This window comes from Panthera onca, chromosome D1 (assembly GCF_046562875.1).
Source record: "Panthera onca isolate mPanOnc1 chromosome D1, mPanOnc1 haplotype 2, whole genome shotgun sequence".
In the NCBI taxonomy this organism is placed as follows: domain Eukaryota; kingdom Metazoa; phylum Chordata; class Mammalia; order Carnivora; family Felidae; genus Panthera; species Panthera onca.
The window spans coordinates 89393794-89415099 of record NC_138348.1 but is presented as its reverse complement, the minus strand read 5'-3'; the positions used below and the strand labels follow the sequence as shown (position 1 = coordinate 89415099).

General features: G+C 36.4%; 1 protein-coding gene across 6 annotated transcripts in view; it reads right to left on the bottom strand.

The window, feature by feature from the left end:
* ARHGAP32 (Rho GTPase activating protein 32) overlaps window positions 1–21306 on the bottom strand; it is a 298544-nt gene that overhangs the window by 12819 nt on the left and 264419 nt on the right. For all 6 annotated transcript variants that reach the window (XM_060605213.3, XM_078432952.2, XM_078432951.2 and 3 more), the window contains 7 exons: window positions 20612–20714; window positions 18660–18804; window positions 18157–18239; window positions 9935–10042; window positions 9526–9671; window positions 8720–8915; window positions 2201–2346 (listed from right to left, as the gene is read on the bottom strand). In XM_060605213.3, the coding sequence (XP_060461196.3) occupies window positions 2201–2346; window positions 8720–8915; window positions 9526–9671; window positions 9935–10042; window positions 18157–18239; window positions 18660–18804; window positions 20612–20714 (927 nt within the window). The remainder of the gene's footprint in view (window positions 1–2200; window positions 2347–8719; window positions 8916–9525; window positions 9672–9934; window positions 10043–18156; window positions 18240–18659; window positions 18805–20611; window positions 20715–21306) is intronic.

Here is a 21306-nt window from a genome sequence, read left to right as displayed (position 1 = left end):
AAAACTTCTTTCCGTTGTATTTCCTAAAGACTAGCATGATATCTTCAGATGACATCATACTAGACTTAGGATAAGCCCTAAATCTAATGACTGGTGTCCTTCTAAGCAGAGAGGACACAGAGACCGAGGAGGCCATGCAAAGACAGGCAGAGAGTGGAGTGACACCACCAAGAGCCAGCAGAAGCTGGAAGAGGTGAGGGAAGATTCTTCCCTGGATCCTTTGAAGGGTATATGGCCTTGCTGACACCTCAGTTTCAGACTTTTAGCCTACAGAACTATGAGGGGATAAACTTCTGTTGGTTTAAGTCACCCAATTTGTAGCAACTTGTTATGACAGCCCTAGGAAACTAACACAGTGCCTTGATTACATATGTTGGATCTTATTTGTTAAATATCATCATCCTCATTTACCTCTTGGCCACGCTCAACACTGGTGACACTTTCTGTTTAAACCCCTCCTCCATGATTTCTGGTGATCACAGAAATGAGAGTAAGGTGTGTCCACTGCCTATCCTTCTGTAATCATTTCCTCTTACTCTTTTCGTAACAACTCTCCTTTTTCCAGTCCTTTAAACACTGCTTTTCTCCAGATTCAGTTCCCAACCTGCTTCTCTCACTCAACAGGCTCCCCCATAAAATCTCTCTCCAGAGTTTTCATCCTTGAGCGTTTGCTGATGACTTCCAAATCCATATTTCTCCTAATATTAAGCCCCTTTACTGAATTCCAGATCCATACTACTAATCATCTCTTAGCCATGTCCAACTCACCGTGTCCAAAATAAACACATCGTTTTTCTTCCCCAGACTACTACTCCCTACATGAATAATGCCATCTCCCTAATCATTTAATGAGAACTGAAAATGATCTTTGCTCCTCTTTTTTTCTCATCCTTCACAATCCTTTGGTCACTCAGCCTTGTAGATTCTGCTTCCTAAATATCTCAAATCTATTTCCCACTTCTACTGTCACTGCTTACTCCAGACACTCACTGTTTGTTTCTTGGTTGTACAATTGTAACTGTCTCCTAATTACTGTCCAGTCTCCAGTCTTCTTCTCTCCCCATATACTCCCTATACTGCTGCTGAAGTCATCTTTCTTCAATGCAAGTGTGATCGTGTTACATTATTAAAGCCACTTGATAACCCCCAAAGGAATGGAAGACAAAACCAAAACTCTGACAAGCACTCAAGGCCCCTAGGGACCGAAACCTCTTTTTGTACCATAATGTACCCAGCCAAGTTCCCTGTTCCACACATGAGCACACACCTTACTCTCATTTCCTGAAATACCTTTCTCAGCCTCTTGGTGATCACATGAATCCCTACTTATCTTTCAAAAAACCAAGTCAAAGGGTGTATTTCTGACCACTAGTCCCTTTCCCTATACAAATTGGCATGTCCTACCATAAATACTTCACACAAACATCTACCTCAACTGCTATGATTCTGAATGAAACTTATCTTCTTACACATATGATTTCCCAAGTAAGTCTCCGAAGGTAGGGGCAGTATCTTAATTTTCTTTTTATCTGAGAGGCTGCTATCAATATATCTAGTATATGCTTACTTAGTACATGATGGCAAACCGAATGATGAATTAAATGAACTGAACGTTGTATTTCTAACATTCAAGCACTACTATCCTTCCTAGATTCAGAAGCTGTCAATGTCAGCAGATGATGGATTTTAAACTATTGTTACGAGTAGTATTTTCAACAACAGTAAGCGATTTCTTTAATATAATAAGATACTCTCATCAATGAATTACCCAGGAAAAAGATAGATTCCTTGGTTGTAAGAGTTATAAACTTAAAAGGCATGCTGAAACATGGTTTTATCACATTTTAAATCTATATAAATGTACATGAATAAACTTAACACCACGGCAGTTATTTTGTATGAACAGCAATATACAAAACTATGTTATGAGTATGTTGTGAATTTTAACCACATTCTCACTCTATATAATCTACACAGTTCCCACAAGAAACTGGGTACTTCTATGTGTTTATGTATGTGTCTGCGCATAAAAGAAGACAATTCAGGGGTAGCACCACAACCGTGGACACACCATACAGAAACACAGTATAACTATACACTGACTACAGACCCAGAGTGCGCCACGGGACGGGCAGTGCGGAGCGGCCGTGTGGGCTGCTGTCCCGGCAGCAGAGCACAGGAAGGGCAGGAGAGCACCAACCTTTCAGAGCCATGGCTTTCATCTCAGAAGGCTCACTCTCATTCCGCTGCAACTTCCGCTTAGAAACAGATGATGATTTCCCCAAGTTGAAAAAGGAACGCCAGCTGCCCACGGGAGATTTTTTCATTTTATTTTGAGGCCTCCTCCTGTAAGAGAGAAAATAACCTGTGTTAAGATATCCCAGGGGCTATCCTTACTTACAGGAAATGTACAAATGATGGAAAGAACCAAAGAGCCTAGAGAGGCACAGCTGAAAACATACACATACATATGTGTATGTGCACCTAAACTGTGCAGCTAAAGCATGAAATGGAAATAAAATGTATAGATTTGTTTTTTATTTTGGAGAGAGAGAGAGAGGGGGAGATAGAGAGGGGGAGACAGAGAGAGAGAGGGAGAGAGAGACCACAAGTCAAGGGTAGGGGCAGAGGGGGAGAGAGAGAGACTCTCAAGCAGGCTCCACTCTAGTGCAAAGCCTGATGTGGGGCTTGATCCCACAACCCTAAGATCACGACCTAAGCCGAAATCAAGAGCTAGACACTTAACTGACTGAGCCAACCAGGTGCCCCTCGATTTTAATATTAGTAACTAGTCACAAAGGTAATTTTTATACAGGTTTTTCTATTTAGATCTAACCTCACAGTAAGTGAAATAAGTTGAGAATAAGAAATATTTGGAAGTAGGAATTATTAAAACTCTAAAAATAAAAGAGTTAAGAAAATTATTTTAGATGTAAGTAAACAGAATTCAACCAAAAAGAGGGGCACCTGGGTGGCTCAGTTGGTTAAGTGTCCAACTTCGGCTCAGGTCATGATTTCATGGCTCATGAGTTTGAGCCCCGCATCGGGCTCTGTGCTGACTACTCAGAGCCTAGAGCCTGGTTTAGATTCTGTGTCTCCCTCTCTCTCTGCCCCTCCCCCCACTTATGTTCTGTTTCACTCTTCTCCCTCTCTCTCAAAAATAAATAAACATTTTTTAAAAATTAGAAAAAAAATACACCAAAAAGAAAAGTATTACAAATGATAACTAGCATATATTGAACGGCAGGCACTGTGCTAACTGCCTTATATGTAATAGCTCATCTAAATTAAAAATAACCATATGAGGAAGGTACTAATATTCTCACTGTAAGGCTGAGGAAACTATGACACTAATTTTAAGTAACTTCCTTAATGCTATAAAACTAGTAAATAATGGAGGCAGGGTTGGAACCCAGTATCTACTCTCTTGACTACTATTCTAGAAAGAAATGTTTGAAGAAATTATGGAAAATGCTGGTAGGCATCTTTTTTTTTTTTCTTCCCTCCTTCAGTCTTGCTGGCCCAGCACTGGCAGGAGCCAGTTCTGACACTATCCATCTACCTTGCTAACACTATGCCCAGTATTCCCTTCAGACTAGTCCCACCCAACTCACCTGTTCCTGCTGGCACTCCTCCAAAGTGGCTCCTGCCGCACCTAGCAGGCAGCCTTGGTCAGGATGGGGCCCATCCAAATCCAAAGCAATTCCTGCCCCAGGGAGGGAGGGAGCCACCCTGGCCACCAGCACACCGGCAGTAGCTACAGAGGCCTCTTAACCAGCTGCACCAAAGGTCGGCCGCTCACCAAGCATTCCCACAGCAGCTACAGCCAGGCCTCTCAGACTACCACACTGAAGTCCAGCTGTGCCCACCACTGTGCCCACAGTGGTCATGGCTGGTCACTGTAGGCAGCTGGACTGAGGGCCAGCCCCGGCCACCAGCACATCCACAGCAGTCCCCACCCACTCACAACAGCAGAGCACACACAACCCACAGAGGGGACACCCCAGGAGCACCTGGTTCTGGTGACCAGGAGGGACTGCAATACTGGGCTCCACAAGACTCCTTCTAATAACGCTACTACCTTAGGACCAGGAGACAGAGCTGACTACCCAATACAGAGAAAGAAAAATGAGGAGACAGAGAAATATGTTCCAAACGGGATAACAGGACAAAACCTCAGAAAAAGAAGTAAACAAAACAGAGATAAGTAATCTACCTAATAAACAATGCAAAGTAATGGTCACGGATGCTCACTGGACTTTGAAGAAGAGTGGATGAAGTCAGTGAGAACTGCAACAAAGAGATAAAAAATTGAAAAGAGAACCAAAAATGCTGAAAAAACAAAATAACTGAAATGAAAAATACGCTCGAGGGGATCAACAGCAGATCAGAGGACGCAGAAGAATGGATCAGCAATTTGGAAGACAGGGTGGCAGAAACCACATAAGCTGAACAGCAAAAAGAAAAAAATTTTTAAAATGATAGTAGGCAAAAGGGCCTCTAGAAAACATTAAGCATCTTAACATTTGCATTATGGGGGTCCCAAAAGGAGAAAAGCAGGGGGGCAGAAAACGTATTTGAAGAAGTAATAGCTGAAAACTTCCCTAACGCAGGGAATAAAACACACCTCCAGGTCCAGGAAGCACAACAGCCTCCCAGAAGATGAACCTAAGGTGGTCCGCACAAAGCCACATAATAGTTAAAATAGGAAACATTAAAGATAAGGAGAGAATCTTAAAAGCAGCAACAGAAAAACAAATAGTTACATACAAGGGAAACCCCATAAGGCTATCAGCTGATTTTTTAGCAGACATTTTTCAGGCCAGAAAGAAGTGAAATGATATATTCAGAGTGCTAAAAGGAAAAAATCTACAGCCAAGAACACTCTACCTGACAAGGCTCATTCAGAAGAGATAGACTTTCCTAGACAAACAAAAGTTAAAGAAGTTCCCTACAAAACTAGCCATACAAGAAATGATACAAAGACTTTTTTTTTAAGTAGAAAAGGCCATAACTAGAACCGAAATGATTAAAGGAAAAAATTTCACAGGTAAAGGCAAACATAAAGATCAATCATTTATAAAGCTAGTGTGAAGGTTGAAAGAAAAAAGTAGCAAAATCAAGTATACTCAAAAAATTAGTTAAGAGACTCACAAATAGAAAGATGTAAAATATGATGTCATATACATAAAATGTAGAGGAAGGAGTAAAAATGTGGTGTTTTAACTTAAGTGACCATCCACTCAATATAAACTGCTATATACATAGGGTATTATATATGAACCTCAAACCTACAAACCAAGATCCCATAATAGATGAACACACACAAAAGAGAAAGGAATCCAAGCACAACATTGAAGAGTCATTAAATCACAAGGAAAGAGAGCAAGAGAAAAAGAAAGAAACAAAGAACTAAGAAAATAACCAGAAAACAATGAACAAAATGGCAATAAGTACAACCTACCAATAACTGCTTTAAACGTAAATAGACTAAATGCTCCAGTCAAAAGACAAAGGGTTATTGAATGGATAAAAAAAAAAAAAAAAAAGATCTATTTGTGTGCTGCCTACAAGACAGTCACTTCACATGTTACAACAAACAGACGGAAAGTGAAAAAAATGGAGAAAGATATCCCATGCAAATGGAAGTGAAAAAAAAAAGTTGGGGTAGCAAAATTTACATAAAAAAACATACTTTAAAACAAAGACTGTAACAGGAGACAAAGAGGGCATTCCATAATAATAAAGGAATCAATCCAACTCAGACGCTATAACAATTGTAAGTATCTATGCAACCAACACAAAAGTACCTAAATACACAAAGCAAATATTAATAAACATAAAGGGAGAAAATGACAGTAATACAATAACAGTCATGGACTTCTAACACTCTACTTACATTAATGAATAGATCCATCCAGACAGAAAATAAAAAACTACCTATCCTTCTCCAACTATTCCAAACAAAGAAATGAGGAAATGTTTCCAAATCTATTCTACAAGGCCAGCACTACCATAAAACCAGGTGAAGACACTGCAAGAAAAAAAAAAAAGAAAATCATAGACCAATATCCCTGATGACCACAGAAGCAAAAATCCTCAACAAAATATTAGCAAATTGAGTTCAACAACACATTAAAAGGATCAATGAGCAAGATAAAGTGAGATTTATTTCAGCAATGAGAGGATGACTCAGCTGCAAATCAATCAAGATAGACCACATTAACAAAATGAAGAATAAAAATCACATGCAGATCTCAACAGATGCACCAAAAGCATGTGACAAAACTCAACATCTGTTCATGATAATAACTCTCAAGAAAGTGGGTTTGGAGGGAACATATATCATCATAACAAAGGCCATACACAGCAAACCCACAGATAACATCACACTTGATGGTGAAAAGCTGGAAGTTTCTCCTGTAAGATCAGGAACAAGACAAGGATGCACTTACCACTTTTATTCAACACAGTACTGGAAGTGCTAGCTATAAGCACTCACACAAGAAGGAAAGGAAAGGAAGGGGAAAAGGAAGGAAAGGAAGAAGGAGAGAAAGAGAGAAAGACAGAAAGAGGAGAGAAAGAGAGAGAGAGAAAAAAAGAGAAAAAGAAAGAGAAAGAGAGAGAGAGAGAAATACAGACAGACAGGAGAGGCAGGCAGGCATCCAAATTGGCAAGGAAGAAGTAAAACTGTCATTGTTTGCAGATGAAATGATACCATACATAGAAAACCCTAGATTCCACCAAAAAACTAGCAGAACTAATGAATGAATTCAGTAAGTTGCAGATACAAAATTAATATACAGAAATCTTCAGCTGTTTTTTTTACATTAGTAACAAACTGGCAGAAAAATAAATTTAAAAAAAAACATCAAAAAGATGGTTGCATCAAAAAGAATAGAATGCCTAGGAATAAATTTACCAAGGATGTGAAACACCTATACTTTGGAAATTATAAGATGTTAGTGAAAAAAATTAAAGATGACACCAACAAATGAGAAGACACACCATGCTTATGATTGGAAGAATTAATGCTGTTAAAATGTGTATACTACCTAAAGCAAACTACAGATTTAACATAATCCCGATCAAAATACCAATAGTATTCATCACACAAGAACAAAAAAAAAATCCTAAACTTTGTAAGGAACCACAAAAGACCCTGATCAGCCACAGCAATCTTGAGGAAGAACAGAGCTGGAGGTATCACAGTCCCTAATATCAAAATTGTACGGTATACTGGCACCAAAAGCAACACACAGTTCAACAGGACAGCAGACAGCCCAGAAAGAAATTTATGCATATACAGTCAATTCATCCATGACAAAGGTGGCAAGAAGCACAATGGAGAAATGACAGTCTCTTCAACAAATGGTGCTGGGAAAACTGGACAGCTACATGTGAAAGACTGTAACTAGACCATTTTCTATCACCACACACAAAAATAAACTCAAAATAGATTAAAGATCTAAATGTATGGCCTGAAGCCATAAAACTCCTAAAAGAAAATATAGGCAGTTATCTCCTGGACATCAGCCTTAACAGTACTTTTCTGAGTATTTCCTCAGGCAAGGGCATCAACAGCAAAAATAAGCAGTTGAGACCACATCAAACTTAAAAACTTGGTCAGTGAAGGAAACCATCAACAAGACAAAAAGATAACCTACTAAATGGGAGAAGATATTTGCAAATGATATATCCAATAAGGCATTAACATTCAAAATATATTTCAAAATCCTACAACTCAACACCCAAAAGACAATCCAATTAAAAAATAGGCAGAGGACCTGAAAAGACCTTTCCCTCCAAAAGACATCCAGATGGCCAACAGACACTTGAAAAGATGCTCAACATCACTCATCACCAGGGAAATGCAAATCAAAAGCACAATGAGATACAACCTCATACCAGTCAGAATGGCGAGTGTCAAAAAGAGAAGAAATGACCAGTGTTGGCAAGGCAGTGGAGAAAAGGGACCCCTCATTGCACTGCTGGTGGGAATATAAATTAGTGCAGCCATTACGGGAAATGGTATGAGGGTTCCTCAAAAAATTAAAAATAGAAGCACCATATGATCTAGTAATTCCACCTCTGGATACTTACCCAAAGAAAACAAAAACACTAATTTGAAAGACAGGTGCACTCTTAGGTTTACTGCAGCATTATTTATAATAGCCAAGATGTGGAAGCAGCCCAAGTGTCCATCAAGAGATGAATGCATAAAGAAGATGCGGTGTGTACACACACACACACACACACACACACACACACACACACACACACACAGAGGAATATTATGCATTCATCTCTTCATGCTGGTTGGGAGGTCACACTATGAGAAGTTCTGCCTATTCTAAACTTAATGTCAAACAAGTCATTATCCATCCATTATTTCCTGAGTAATCTGTTCCAATCCAGTTTATGTCTAAATAAGTATCTCAGAGAGAAAATCAAACCCTACATAGTAGAAGTGTATTACTTTTCCTAACAGTTCACCGTCTATGATTAACTTTCATCTTCTTTAAAATGACATGATGTTGTCATGCTTTTTGAGAATCATTTGTGTCATTCCCTATGAAATATCATCTGTAATCAAATGAATGGGTTTTTCTGGGACTAGCTCAACATCAATACAATAATACTAAAATACAAAAGTTAAAAAAAGAAGAACACTTGGCCATGAAAATCACATTATTAAAGAGGATTCAATGAATTTTACCTTTCAAGTGGAAACTCAATTATGGTATGAAACTTTCCCTGAAGGGCAGCGGGTCCTTCTCCTACTTCAATATATTTATTTTCAGTCACAATTGGAGAAGTGACCTGAGCTTGCGTTCGTGCCTGGGCTTCCTCCAATGTCAGCAGCTTGGTGGATGGAGAGGAAACCAGCAGGGACTTGGGTCTCGACAGAGAAGCTTTGGAAAAAAAGAAAAGCAATGAAAAGAGTAAAGATTTTTGGCATAGATAAAAAAATATAAATATGTGTGAGTGTCTGTACATCAGTCTCCATCTATCTACCTGTCTGTGTTGTTTTAAATTTTCTTCATTAAGTTTTTTAAATGGCAAAAATAATAGGGCATTATACTGAATGAGGAAAAGAAGGTGACATAGCAGGTTGTTAACAATGACATATAAATATATATAAATATAGATATTTTAATTCCTTAAATAATTTAACTGTTTTCCTTTCTGAAAAGATACCAAGCAAGACTGGGTATCAGTGAGATCTCTTTGGTTTTGGAAAAAATTGTTCTTTTGCTGCTCCATAGCATATCTTTATATACATCAATAAATGACATATTTTTTAATGTGTCATGAACTTACATAATAGGTCTAATATGTAGTACTCACTAAGTACACATAAAATAACTATTAAGCTATGCATTTTGAGAAGTGGACATAAATTAGCTGCTTTCTACCAAAGACAGATTTATTATTACACTGAGATAAGAAATGCAGTTTTCCATCCCTTTATAAGAACAGATACATGTTCCTTGTAGTAAACAAAATCCGTGTGAGCCGTACCTGCTCCATCCTGAATGACAGCACTGATTTTCCCACTGAAGAGGACGTCTACATGATTCAGGATGAATTCAACCACCACAGACTGAATTCTCACTTCCATAAAAGCTGCTGTCCCACTGAAGCAGGCAGATTCTATCTGTTTCGATCTGGGGGGTAACCAACATTACCATCAGAGAACCCCAAAGATAGCAGTCTCAAAGAGCATTATTTTTTTTAAATGTGTAAACCACAGAGGAAGAAAGCATACTTTTAGCACCTTGGTTAAGCTCCACTTGCCTCTTTAAAGGAGATGCTCATAAGAACAGCATATGGGTTTTACTTTTAAAAACTGTCCTCATGGAACACTGAAGGAACACTTTCATTTAAGATGACAAATTCTACGTAAGGTCATAAGTCAAATGCATCTTACCTTAGCAGGTTTGGAGCCCAAACAATTGCTAGGTTTTTTGCATGCATATTTGTGATGGAACAATAGTCAGCTAGAAGAGACAAGTGTCTCATCAGGAACTCCAGCGTTCTGGAAAATGCAATAGAACGTATTAACAAAAAGAAACAGTATGTAGCAGTTTAGAGACTGAAAGTGCTAATTAATTTTTAAGATTTCAATAGAAAAATAGAAAAAGAAACCATACAAACTCCAGCAAATTTTTTTGTTGCTGTTTAGGTTTGAATATTATTATTACCACAGAAATGTCAGAAGAATATTATGAATTACATACTCTGCATACAGTAATCACATCCACAGAATTCTAAGAAAAAAGTGTAAGGCAGATGCAGTAAGAAATGAACGTTTCTGACAGGACTGGTTCTAAAAAACAGTCTTAGTTTTTAAAAGTCTTTAGGAGGGGCGCCTGCATGGCTCTGTCAGTTAAGCGTCCAACTTCAGCTCAGGTCATGATCTCACTCCTCGTGGGTTCCAGCCCGGAGTTGGGCTCTGTGCTGACAGCTCAGAGTCTGGAACCTGCTTTAGACTCAGTGTTTCTCTCCCTCCCCCGGTCACACTCTGTCTCTCTCTCTTGCTCTCAAAAATACATATTTTTAAAAAATAAAAAAATGAATGAATGAATGAAAATCTTTAGGAATATTTGCTCCTGGCTGTCAGACATCTAGTTTCTTTTTTTTTTCAATATATGAAATTTATTGTCAAATTGGTTTCCATACAACACCCAGTGCTCATCCCAAAAGGTGTCCTCCTCAATATCAGACATCTAGTTTCAAGGACACCAGTGAAGTAAGTCCTCCATAAAAGCTAATTTCTCAACACATGATATCATGAACTTATGATATTCTACTTGTAACAGACACGCTAACAGGAGAGGACTTAAACTTTCCTTTTATAAAAGAAAACAGTATTACACAAGCCTAAACAGTTAAAAGAAGAATTGCAGTGGGCACCAAGGACAGAGAATATTTGAGTAAAAAATGTGCTTTTAGAAGAGAAAGCCTATTCCAAATCCTAATATCCTGGGTTATTTTATTTGCTTTACTTAAACAATTCTATGTATATAGAGAGAGATTAAAATAACAGGGCAGAACAGTTTTGGAAAGAAAACATGATCAGCTTAGATGCAAGTGAGATCAGATAAACACACAGAGGTATTACCTACATTTCTCAAAGTGCCCCTACCTACAGTGTATAGGGATTGAAGCCATTAAAGACAATAAATAGGAGACAGAAGTTTAGACTGTTGTATGAAACAGTAATGAAAGTTAAACTGTGGTTGGCATATGAGCCCAAGAGACCAATGTGAATCTGAGAAGAAAGAGGCTGGCAGCTAGAAGCACTGTTGAAGATTCTTTCTTTCTTTTCTTTCTTTTTCTTTCTTTCTTTCTTTCTTTCTTTCTTTCTTTCTTTCTTTCTTTCTAAATGTTTTATTTATTTATTTTGAGATAGAGAGTGTGAGAGAGTGAATAGGGGAGGGGCAGAGAGAGAGAGAGAGATACAGAGAAAGACAGAGAATCCCAAGCAGGTTCCTTGCTGTCAGCGCAGAGACCCATGCGGGGCTTGAACTCAGGAACCATGAGATCATCATCTGAGTCGAAATCAAGAGTCAGCCGAGTTCAACCGACTGAGCCACCCAGGAGCCCTGAACATGCTTCTACAGGGATCTCATCAAGTTCCCCTAATAGCCCTACCCAGCACAGTGTTGCCACTCCCCACTTTATGGAGGAGAGAGCCAAGGTGTGCCCAGGTTACAAAGACAAGAAGTGCTTGTCTCAAATCAAGGTCAGCATGGCTCCAAAGTCCCTGCTCCTTCAACCGCAGGTGGAACTTTCGTTCCCTCCTAACATTCTTAAGTAGGAAAGGCAGACACACAGACAGAAGTGGGGCTGGTCTGGAGACCATGTACAGGTGGGAAGCTTGAGAAATGTGTTCAGAAAACATGTAAAATCTTACAACTTTGGGTGGTGGGTAGATGAAGGAAGGGAGATATTAAAGTACTTCACAAATATACTTTATAGGAAATGCAAATCAAAACAACCAAAGATCCCATTTTATTCACATATCTAATTGTAAAAATGTTTTTAAAAGCTAATGGAGAATTTTAGTCAGCAGTGCCATGAGGTGAGTGAGCACTGTCGTATTCAGCAGAGCACACACTGCATAAATCTTCACAGCTTAGAAATATTGGCATATCGGGAAGAAAATTTTAGTGCCCTTTGATTTCCAAGAATTCCACTGTCAGGTCTTTATCCCCCCCAAAAAAAAATCTAGATTTTCACAAAGATTCATGTAAATGGGTGGTCCTCACAGTAATGTTCAAAATTGGGGGGAAAAATTCCACCAAGGAATGCAAACTGGTGTAGCCACTGTGGAACTGTATGGAGGTTCCTCAAAAAGTTAAAAATACAACTACCTTACAATCCAATAATCAAACTACTGGATATTGACCCTAAAATACAAAACACAAATTCAAAGGGATACATGCACCCCTATGTTTATTGAAGCATTATGTATAATAGCCAAATTATGGAAGCAGCACAAGTATCCATCTGTAGATGAATGGATAAACAAGATGTGGTATGTATATATAGACACACACACACACACACACACACACACACACACACACACAAGAATATTATTCATCCATTAGAAAGAATGAAATCTTGTCATTTGGAACAATACAGATGTAGCTAGAGAGTATAACGCTAAGCAAAATAAGTCAGAAAGACAAATACCATGATTTCACTCAAATGTGGAATTTATAAAACAAAATAAACAAGTGAAGGAAAAAAAAAAACAACAGAGAGAAACAAACCAAGAAAGAGGGTCTTAACTATGGAGAACTAACTGATGGTTACTAGAGAGGTGGGTGGGGGGATGAGTGAAATAGGTGATGGGGACTGAAGAGTACACTTATCACAACAAGCACTGAGTAAGTGGGTACAGAATTGTTGAATCGCTATATTGTACACCTGAAACTAATATAACACTGTATGCCTAACTATACTGGAATTAAACTAAAAACTTAAAAACACCATAAAACATATCAGATAGGTACATTAGGGAAAAGGTTAAATAACATAAGAGAACACTATCAAAAATCATGTTTTTCAAGAATTTAAGGAATTAGGAAATGAGAATGTTAAAATCTTAAAAAGTCTGGATGGAGAGAGATACATAACAGGAGATTAACACTCAAATTATGTAGAGGATGCTAGAATATAAAAACACATTAGATAGCAGGAGATCTATCACAAGGAATTATATATTATATAGAATGGGAAATATGTATATAGTAAACAATATATGTAAAACATGTGGGCATGCATTGTAGGTAATATATATTAGGAATAAAGAAAATAATATTAGGATATACATTCTATATATGTATACATATATCGGCAAGCTATAAAATACATGGTGCATAAAATATATAATATATATATTCAATATATATTATTGAACATTTACTATTAGCAAGGTTCTATTCTGAGAATACAGTGATAAACAAGACAGAATTCATGGCCTCAAGGAACTTGTGTTTATAAAACAAACAATACATATATATCCATATAAATATATATAGATATATATTCTATACAGATATATGGTACAATACATGTACAATATATAATATATAGCAGGTAAAAGTATATAATGTTCAACAGGGAAGATTAAATAACTAAGGGAGCTACATATGTAATTAGTAAGGGAAATATCTATATATTGTTGAAAAATATCTATATCTGTATAATAAAGGAAAATATATACTGTGTAGGAAAAATATGAATATAGTTAGAGGAGATAAACATAATATATAAAAGTTATATATGAATATATATTGTAAGCTTTACCTAAAGCCAATTTTAAGTGTTTTTTTAAGTTTATGCAAGGTTATTTTAATTCATAATGAAGTTAAATGGTATAAACACTTTATTTAAACATGATTTAAAAAATAATTTGTTTCTTGCTTCTACAGAAGATACATATGTATGTGAGTGCATATACACACATACACACATTATAGATAAAACATAAAAAAGCAAATGCACAGATATACATAATAACAATAAGGGTAATTAACTCATATAAATAGCACTTATGTAACAGGCCTTGTCCTAAGTTCTATTCCTTTAATATTCATAATAATCCTACTAGAAAAGTACTATTATTGTCTATTTTAGACACAATGAAAGTGAGCCTAAGAGGCAAAGGAACTTGCCCAAGGTCACAAGGTCACATAGCTAATATAGGTAGTTTGGCTTCAAAGTCCCTACATTATAATGAGACATTATATATAACAGGTGACATAAATGTACTACACAACAGGGGATAAATATGTAGGGGATATAAATAAAACTTATGTTGGGAGATTTATTTATATAAAATATAAAAAATAAAAAATATAGGAGGCATACATACTTTACCAGATGAGAAATATATACATATATACTGTCTATTATATATATTTATATGGATATATATACAGTATTGCCTATTCTATACATAGCCCCTCTAAAACTTCAGTTCCTTGAGGTAATGAATTCTATCTTGTTTATCACTGTATTCTAAGAATAGCACCTTGCCAATAGTGTTTAATTATATTAAATATATGTTTTATATATTTTATGTACCATATATTTTAGTTTGCTGACATAATTATTCACATATACCATATATACAGTATATATACATACATATATTAGTATGTACACATATATATGCTAGACATGCTGTATATATACTATACTAATATATGTATACATGTGTATACAGTATATATGTATACATACATAAAATATATATACACATATACTATATCTCATATATATGTATACATATATACATATATACACACACACATAATACACACTGTCCATATATATTACTGATGTTCTCTTAATTCACCCACAATATTAACCAGTACTCTCGATTCCCTCTGCAAAATGTACAGATTGGTGTCTACAGCACTATTAAGTTTTTTTGTTTAATAGTTTCTTTCCCTGCACCACTTTCACTAAATATCATTTAAACTGTAAGCTTACCTAAAGCCAATCATAAGTGTTTCTATAACTGTTCATGGCAGATTATTTTAAATCATAATGAAGTTAAATGCTATCACACTTATAAAACATGATTTTTTAAAAAAGAATTTTTGTTTCTTGCTTCCATAAATCTGTTGAATATTTTGCAGTCTTGATAAGGGTAAGCTGCCAAATGAGGAAGGAACAAATACTGTGACAAGCAGAGAACAATTTAAAACAAAACAAAACCTATAATTACCAGTAATGTTCTCCTAGAGAGCAGAGATTATTTCCATGAGATAAGAACAGGATGCTGTAAAGTAGAACAAAAAAGGGCAGGAGGAAGGTACAGGGGAAGGACAGAAGGAAGGAAGAAAGTTTAGTTTGTTCCTGGAAATAACTTTCTTGTAAATCAAGAGATGGAGGAAATCCATATGTGGAAACTGACAAAGGAAGGTGAGAAAATGAAAGAGTTAGTTCAAGAGCTACAATAAACCCAGAAAGAGAATAAAGAAAAGGGATGGGATTTCAGCTGCAATGAGAACCATCAAGGAAATAATAACAAGAAAACTTCCCAGAAGTTTCCAGATGGAGAAAGCCTACCAAGTGTCCACAGCAAAGAATGAAAAAGAACCCACTCCAAGATGGGTCAATGTGAAAACTGAACACTAGGTAGGTTCTAAATTCAAAAGCATCCAGAAAGGATACAAACAAAACAAAATATGTCATATGGCTGCAGCATTTTTGCTTAGATGACAATGGTGTGATACCATCAAAATTATGGGGAAAAATTATTTACAGGCTAACATTCTATAGTCAACTACCAATCAAATACAAGAGTAGAATAGGAGCATCTTCATATCAAAGTCTCAACACATTTACCTCCCGTTCGACTTTCCTGGAGAAGCTTCCAAAGATGTCTACTACAAAGCAGGGAGTAAAAACAAGGGAGATGACAACAAGAGATCCTGCAGGAGGCAATGAATAGAACTTCCAAAATGAGGGTTAAGAGTTCACAGTGTTGCACATCTAGAGAGCAAACAGCCTGGACTGAGGTACTGAGTAGTGGGGCATAAGGCTCCAGCAGGGATATTTTCACGGGACCAAAAAAAAAAAACCAAACACGTTGCCTGATAAGTCTGAACACACTGACAGAACATTTATAGTCCTGTGAAAGAGTTTCAGGGATAAACTAGTGATGAACAGAAACTTAGCAAGCCAAAAATGGGCATCTGCTACACACACACACACACACACACACACACACACACACACACAGTTATTCCAGAAAGGAAATAAGGTCTAGTACCTATTATGTGCAGTCATGAATAACAGTTACATGGTTGTAACACTACAATGTAGACAGTGAATACTGGTTTAACTCCAAATGCTGACATAACCAGACTCTGAACATGAAAGAAGGGGAAGTGTGAGTTTGTGTGGTACTGGGGTGGGGGTGATAAGAGAGCTAAATTTTATTCACCACAAAAGGAAGGTAAAAATAATTATCTAAAAATGAAAAATCAAGAAATAAAAGCATACGCATGCTATTCAGAAATAGAGAACAAGGAGAAATTAGGAAGGGGGGTTGTGGAGCATTTTTCATTTTACAGTGAAAAATAGTCATCTGTATACACCATTTGACTTTTTAAAACCATGTACATATATATTATATTGATCTTTTTTTTAATTTAGAGAAAAAAGATATATTTATATGGTACCTCCTATAAAACAAAGTCAAGAAGTCTTGGCCTAATTCTAATCATCTGTCTTGCTGTGTTTTACATTAAAAAAAAATACTCAGGGCCAGACTCATTCGCACATTGGATCTCATTATAACATCAAAAAAATCCTCTTAAGAAGGGATTATTAGTATTCTTTTCACACACATGGATATTAGTGCTTGGAGAGGTCACATAGGAAGTGATGAACATGCAAATAAAAACTCCCATCTATCAAAGCTAATATTCATTATATTGCACTAGGTTTCTTTTTCTGGCAAGTACAAAAAAAAAAAGTTGTCTTCCTCCTTAAATATTCTTCAATAACTGTGTATTATCAGATTTGTCTCCTCAGCTTTCTTTTTCAGGGTTGAAGACCTCATTTCTTGACCTTCCTTCACAAAAGCTCTTTTGTGTTGTTGGGTTTTTTTTTCACTCTTCAATGGGTCGTTAAGAACCCCTAATTCCCTCACATTCCTCTTAACACAGGCTATGAGTCAGGGCCAAGTTACCTTCTGGCTCTTGATTATCATGATTTACAACTATAGTGCTGACTCAAAAAAATATGCTAATTTTTAATGTTGATTAAAAATTTTAGTGTTGAGTGCCAAATTTAGTGCTGAGTTTTCAAATACATATATGACCAATGTGATTCTTAAAAAAAGTATTAAATTACTTAATTCGTGTATTACTAAAACATCTACTGCATTTACTTTTTGTCAATGACTGAAATTTAAAAATTTTACCTTTTGCTTTTTTGCATATTATCACCTATGGTTCATACTGTTTTCTTTCTCTCACTAAATGGCAGTCATCTTTAATTTTATTCTGGTCTTCTCTGATATGACCAAAACTATTTCTTAGAGTCAAACTAACATACAAATTAAATTGGGTCTTAAAAAGTAGCAATGGCAACAAAAACAATAAACAAGAACAAGACCTAAAACAAAACACAGGTTTATAGATCATCTGAGAGTCTCCTGAGGAGGAATTCTGAGACCCCTGTTACATTTTGTGGTTCTATGTAGCTTGGACACCTTTTGAAAAAGGTAAGAGGGTTGGAAGTAAACAGGCACTCAGCACTGTATCCTACTTTGGATTCAAGCAATCACAAGTATTCACACTTGTGATCATACACCAGTATTTCTCAGGGTATCAAAAGACAAAAAACAAAACAACCCCCCCCCCAAAACAGGTTTAGTCAACTATCAATCTGTTCATTTATTTTTGTTCATTAATTCAACTTTTATTAAGTGCCTACTGGATGCCAAGCACTGTGCCAGGCCTTGGGATACACAGACAAACATAAATGTATGAACAAACAGAAGTTTAAACAGAACTCCATGGAAGTTTTAGTAGTTAGAAAACCAAAGAAAAACACCACTCTTCGCATCAACTGACTTGTACTCTTGGGCGATATCTACAACACGTCATTTACCTGTAGTGAGGAGGGGGCAGTTGTTGGATGACGTCATGAATTTTGATCAGCCTTTCTTCATCTGTTGCTGCTGAAACAGCATCCTGCAACAATCACAATGAGAAACAGACTAGTAGGCTTTGTTGGTAGAAACTTAAGCTATTCACTTACAATTCAGTTCTCACTCTACTGAACGACAAGGAACTATATAGTATCAAGAAAGTAAACTTTGTTTCCATACTGTACGGACACTGAAATCTATTAAAGGATAATTTTTTAAAACTTTATGGTAACCAATTTGAGGATGATAAGATTAGTGGGCCAAAGTCAGAAACTAAATGTATGCACATGTGAAAACAGTGAAGACTATGGACTAGCTATCAATAACAGTTTTCTGTTTTCTTTGAAGGAGGTATTTTAGTCACAGAACTATTTCTTACATGACCAAGGCAATCTTTGCACGTTTGACATAAAATCACAGCACAACTCCAAAGAGAACTTGATTAGCAGTGACTTGTACTCACAGAAAATTTCTCATACAGCTGGTAGGTGAGCAGAGGGTTTGGGAGCTCTCGAAAATACAGCTTACAGAGGGAGCCCACAGAATGGATGTCTTGAACATAAGGTTCTTTAGTCAGGTCGGGGACATGTTCAGAGTCAAATTCATGGCTAACAAACGAGAGACAAAATACAATTATTTTATTGAAGGAAAAGCAAATATAGGACTTAAAACAGAAAGCATAGTTAATGTTTTATTCAAGTGATTGTATTTTATGTAGGTTATGTTTGGACTTCAGCAGTAACTGGATGTCTGATCATAAGAGAAGTGTTTTTCTAAGTGGAAATTATGGGCATAGCTCTAATATTACAAAGGACAACAACCTCTGAAGCATGTATGGATGAGCAGCTCTTAACACATAGATCTGAAAACAGAACTCCCAATTTCCAGTGCTTTGAATATCTAATATTTTGGCAATTCTGGACAGTAGGGCTGAATGGCAGCTGGTCCATGAACAACTCTGTACAGAAATCCCTCAGGAGTATATAGTTCAGGAATACTTTATTGAAGGAGGATAAGGAAGCCAGAACAATATAAAGCAATTTCTAGCTAATTGAATTTAAATAGCCAGTAAGATCTATAGTGTAAAGTGAGTGAAATGTAAGTTGTGCTTAGAATACTAAGGCAAGTTAGGCTCACTCTCCAGGAGGTTAATTAATATTAATCGACGGGCATGGGACTACTTATCAACCTAGAGGATTAGTGTATGTGGACAATGGATCTGCTCCATCTGACACTGAAGACTGAAACTATCTTCAGTACAAGAATCAGTTTAAGTACTTTACAAACGTGTATTCCTGAAAATAGAGAGGAGCTCTGTGGTCAATTGGAATATTAAAATCTGTGTAGAATAATGGCAATCACTGTGCAGCACAGTGAAAAATGAAGGATAAGAGCATATTAAGAACAGACTAGAATCTAAGAGATTAAGAGAAAATAAAATTTATATTGCTGGTATAATGGATGCCACTATTTTTGTCTCTGAGAAGATAATGGGAGAGGACGTAGAATACATAACTTGTATATGTGCTACAAAACTAGTGTTAAAGGGGATTAGAGGAAGTTTCACCACAGAAATGCAAACAATTATAATAGAACATTATGAAAAACTGTATGCCAACAAAGTGGACAACATGGAAGAAATGGGTAAATTCCTAGAAACATATAAACTACCCAAACTGAAACAGGAAGAAACAGAAAACTTGAACAGATTGATAACCAGCAAAGAAATAGAATCAACCCAACAAACAAAAGTCCAGGGCCTGGTGGCTTCCCAGGGGAATTCTACCAAACATTTAAAGAAGAGTTAATACCAATCTTTTCAATACATTCCAAAAAAAACAGAAAGGAAGGAAAACTTCTAAACTCATTCTATGAAGCCAGAACTACTCTGAGAGCAAAACCAAATAAGGACTCCACTAAAAAACAGAACTATAGGCCAATATCTCTGATGAACATGGATGCAAAAATTCTCAATACTAGCAAACCAAATCCAACAGCTCACTGAAAGAATCATTCACCACGATCGAGTGTGATTGATTCCTGGGCTGCAAGAGTGGTTCAACAGAAGAAGTTTCACTCGTCAGTTTTAATTAAGAAGAATAATTCTAGTACAATGGAAATTGTCGTCTCATTTTTTTCATGGATGCAAACTTTGAAATTTGCTCAAATCTCCAAATATAGAAATGAGACAAAATATAAAATTGAAGAGATTAAGGAGACATGGTTTTCTGATAGAACAAATGAAGAAATGGCATTTAGGAAAACATTTACAAAAATCAATATGGATATTATTTCCCACTTCATCCAGACTATATTACTGAAAGTTATGGTCATCAATGTGCCTTAATTTTGAAATAATTTAATTTTAAGAAATTACAACAGGAACGAAAAAGAAAATGCCAAATAAGTTTTTACCGTAGTCTCTGGATATTAGAGGCAACGCCAGAGAGACGATATATTCCATCCACAATGCCATATCTCTCAATGAATGCTGTACAGCTTTGAAGAACCTGGGGGACTAAAGAGAGGGTTTTAAAAACAGAGATTAAATTGGGAGTATTCTGTCAAAACAAAGTTGACAAAAAATCAGAATGTCCTAGTTTTCATAAGCAAAAAAAAAAAAAAAATCTGTAAATTAAAATTATAAGGGGCAGAGATTAGTCTACTACAAAAATTGATGAAGACACGTTTACTTATTTTCACATGTAAACTAGACAACTGGTACCTGAATATCAAGACCAGCTCTCTCCCATTACATTTAAGTGTTAACAGTAAGTGAAAGAATTCATATATTAGGATAGTTACATGTAAGTGTAATGGTAAGTAAAAGAATTCATGTTCCCAGGAGAGTTGTAACAGTTTTGCTGAACTTCACACATAGAAAATGGATATAACAAAGCTAATGCTTATCCCAACATTAGGCAATTATCATTGCCTGTAAGTGTTCCAATCTCCTACTTAAAAAAAATTTTTTTTTTACATTTATTTTTGAGAGATAGAGAGAGACAGAGCACAAGTGGGGGAGGGGCAGAGAGAGAAGAAGACACAAAATTGGAAGCAGGCTCCAGGCTCTGAGCTGTCAGCACAGAGCCTGATGTGGGGTTTGAACT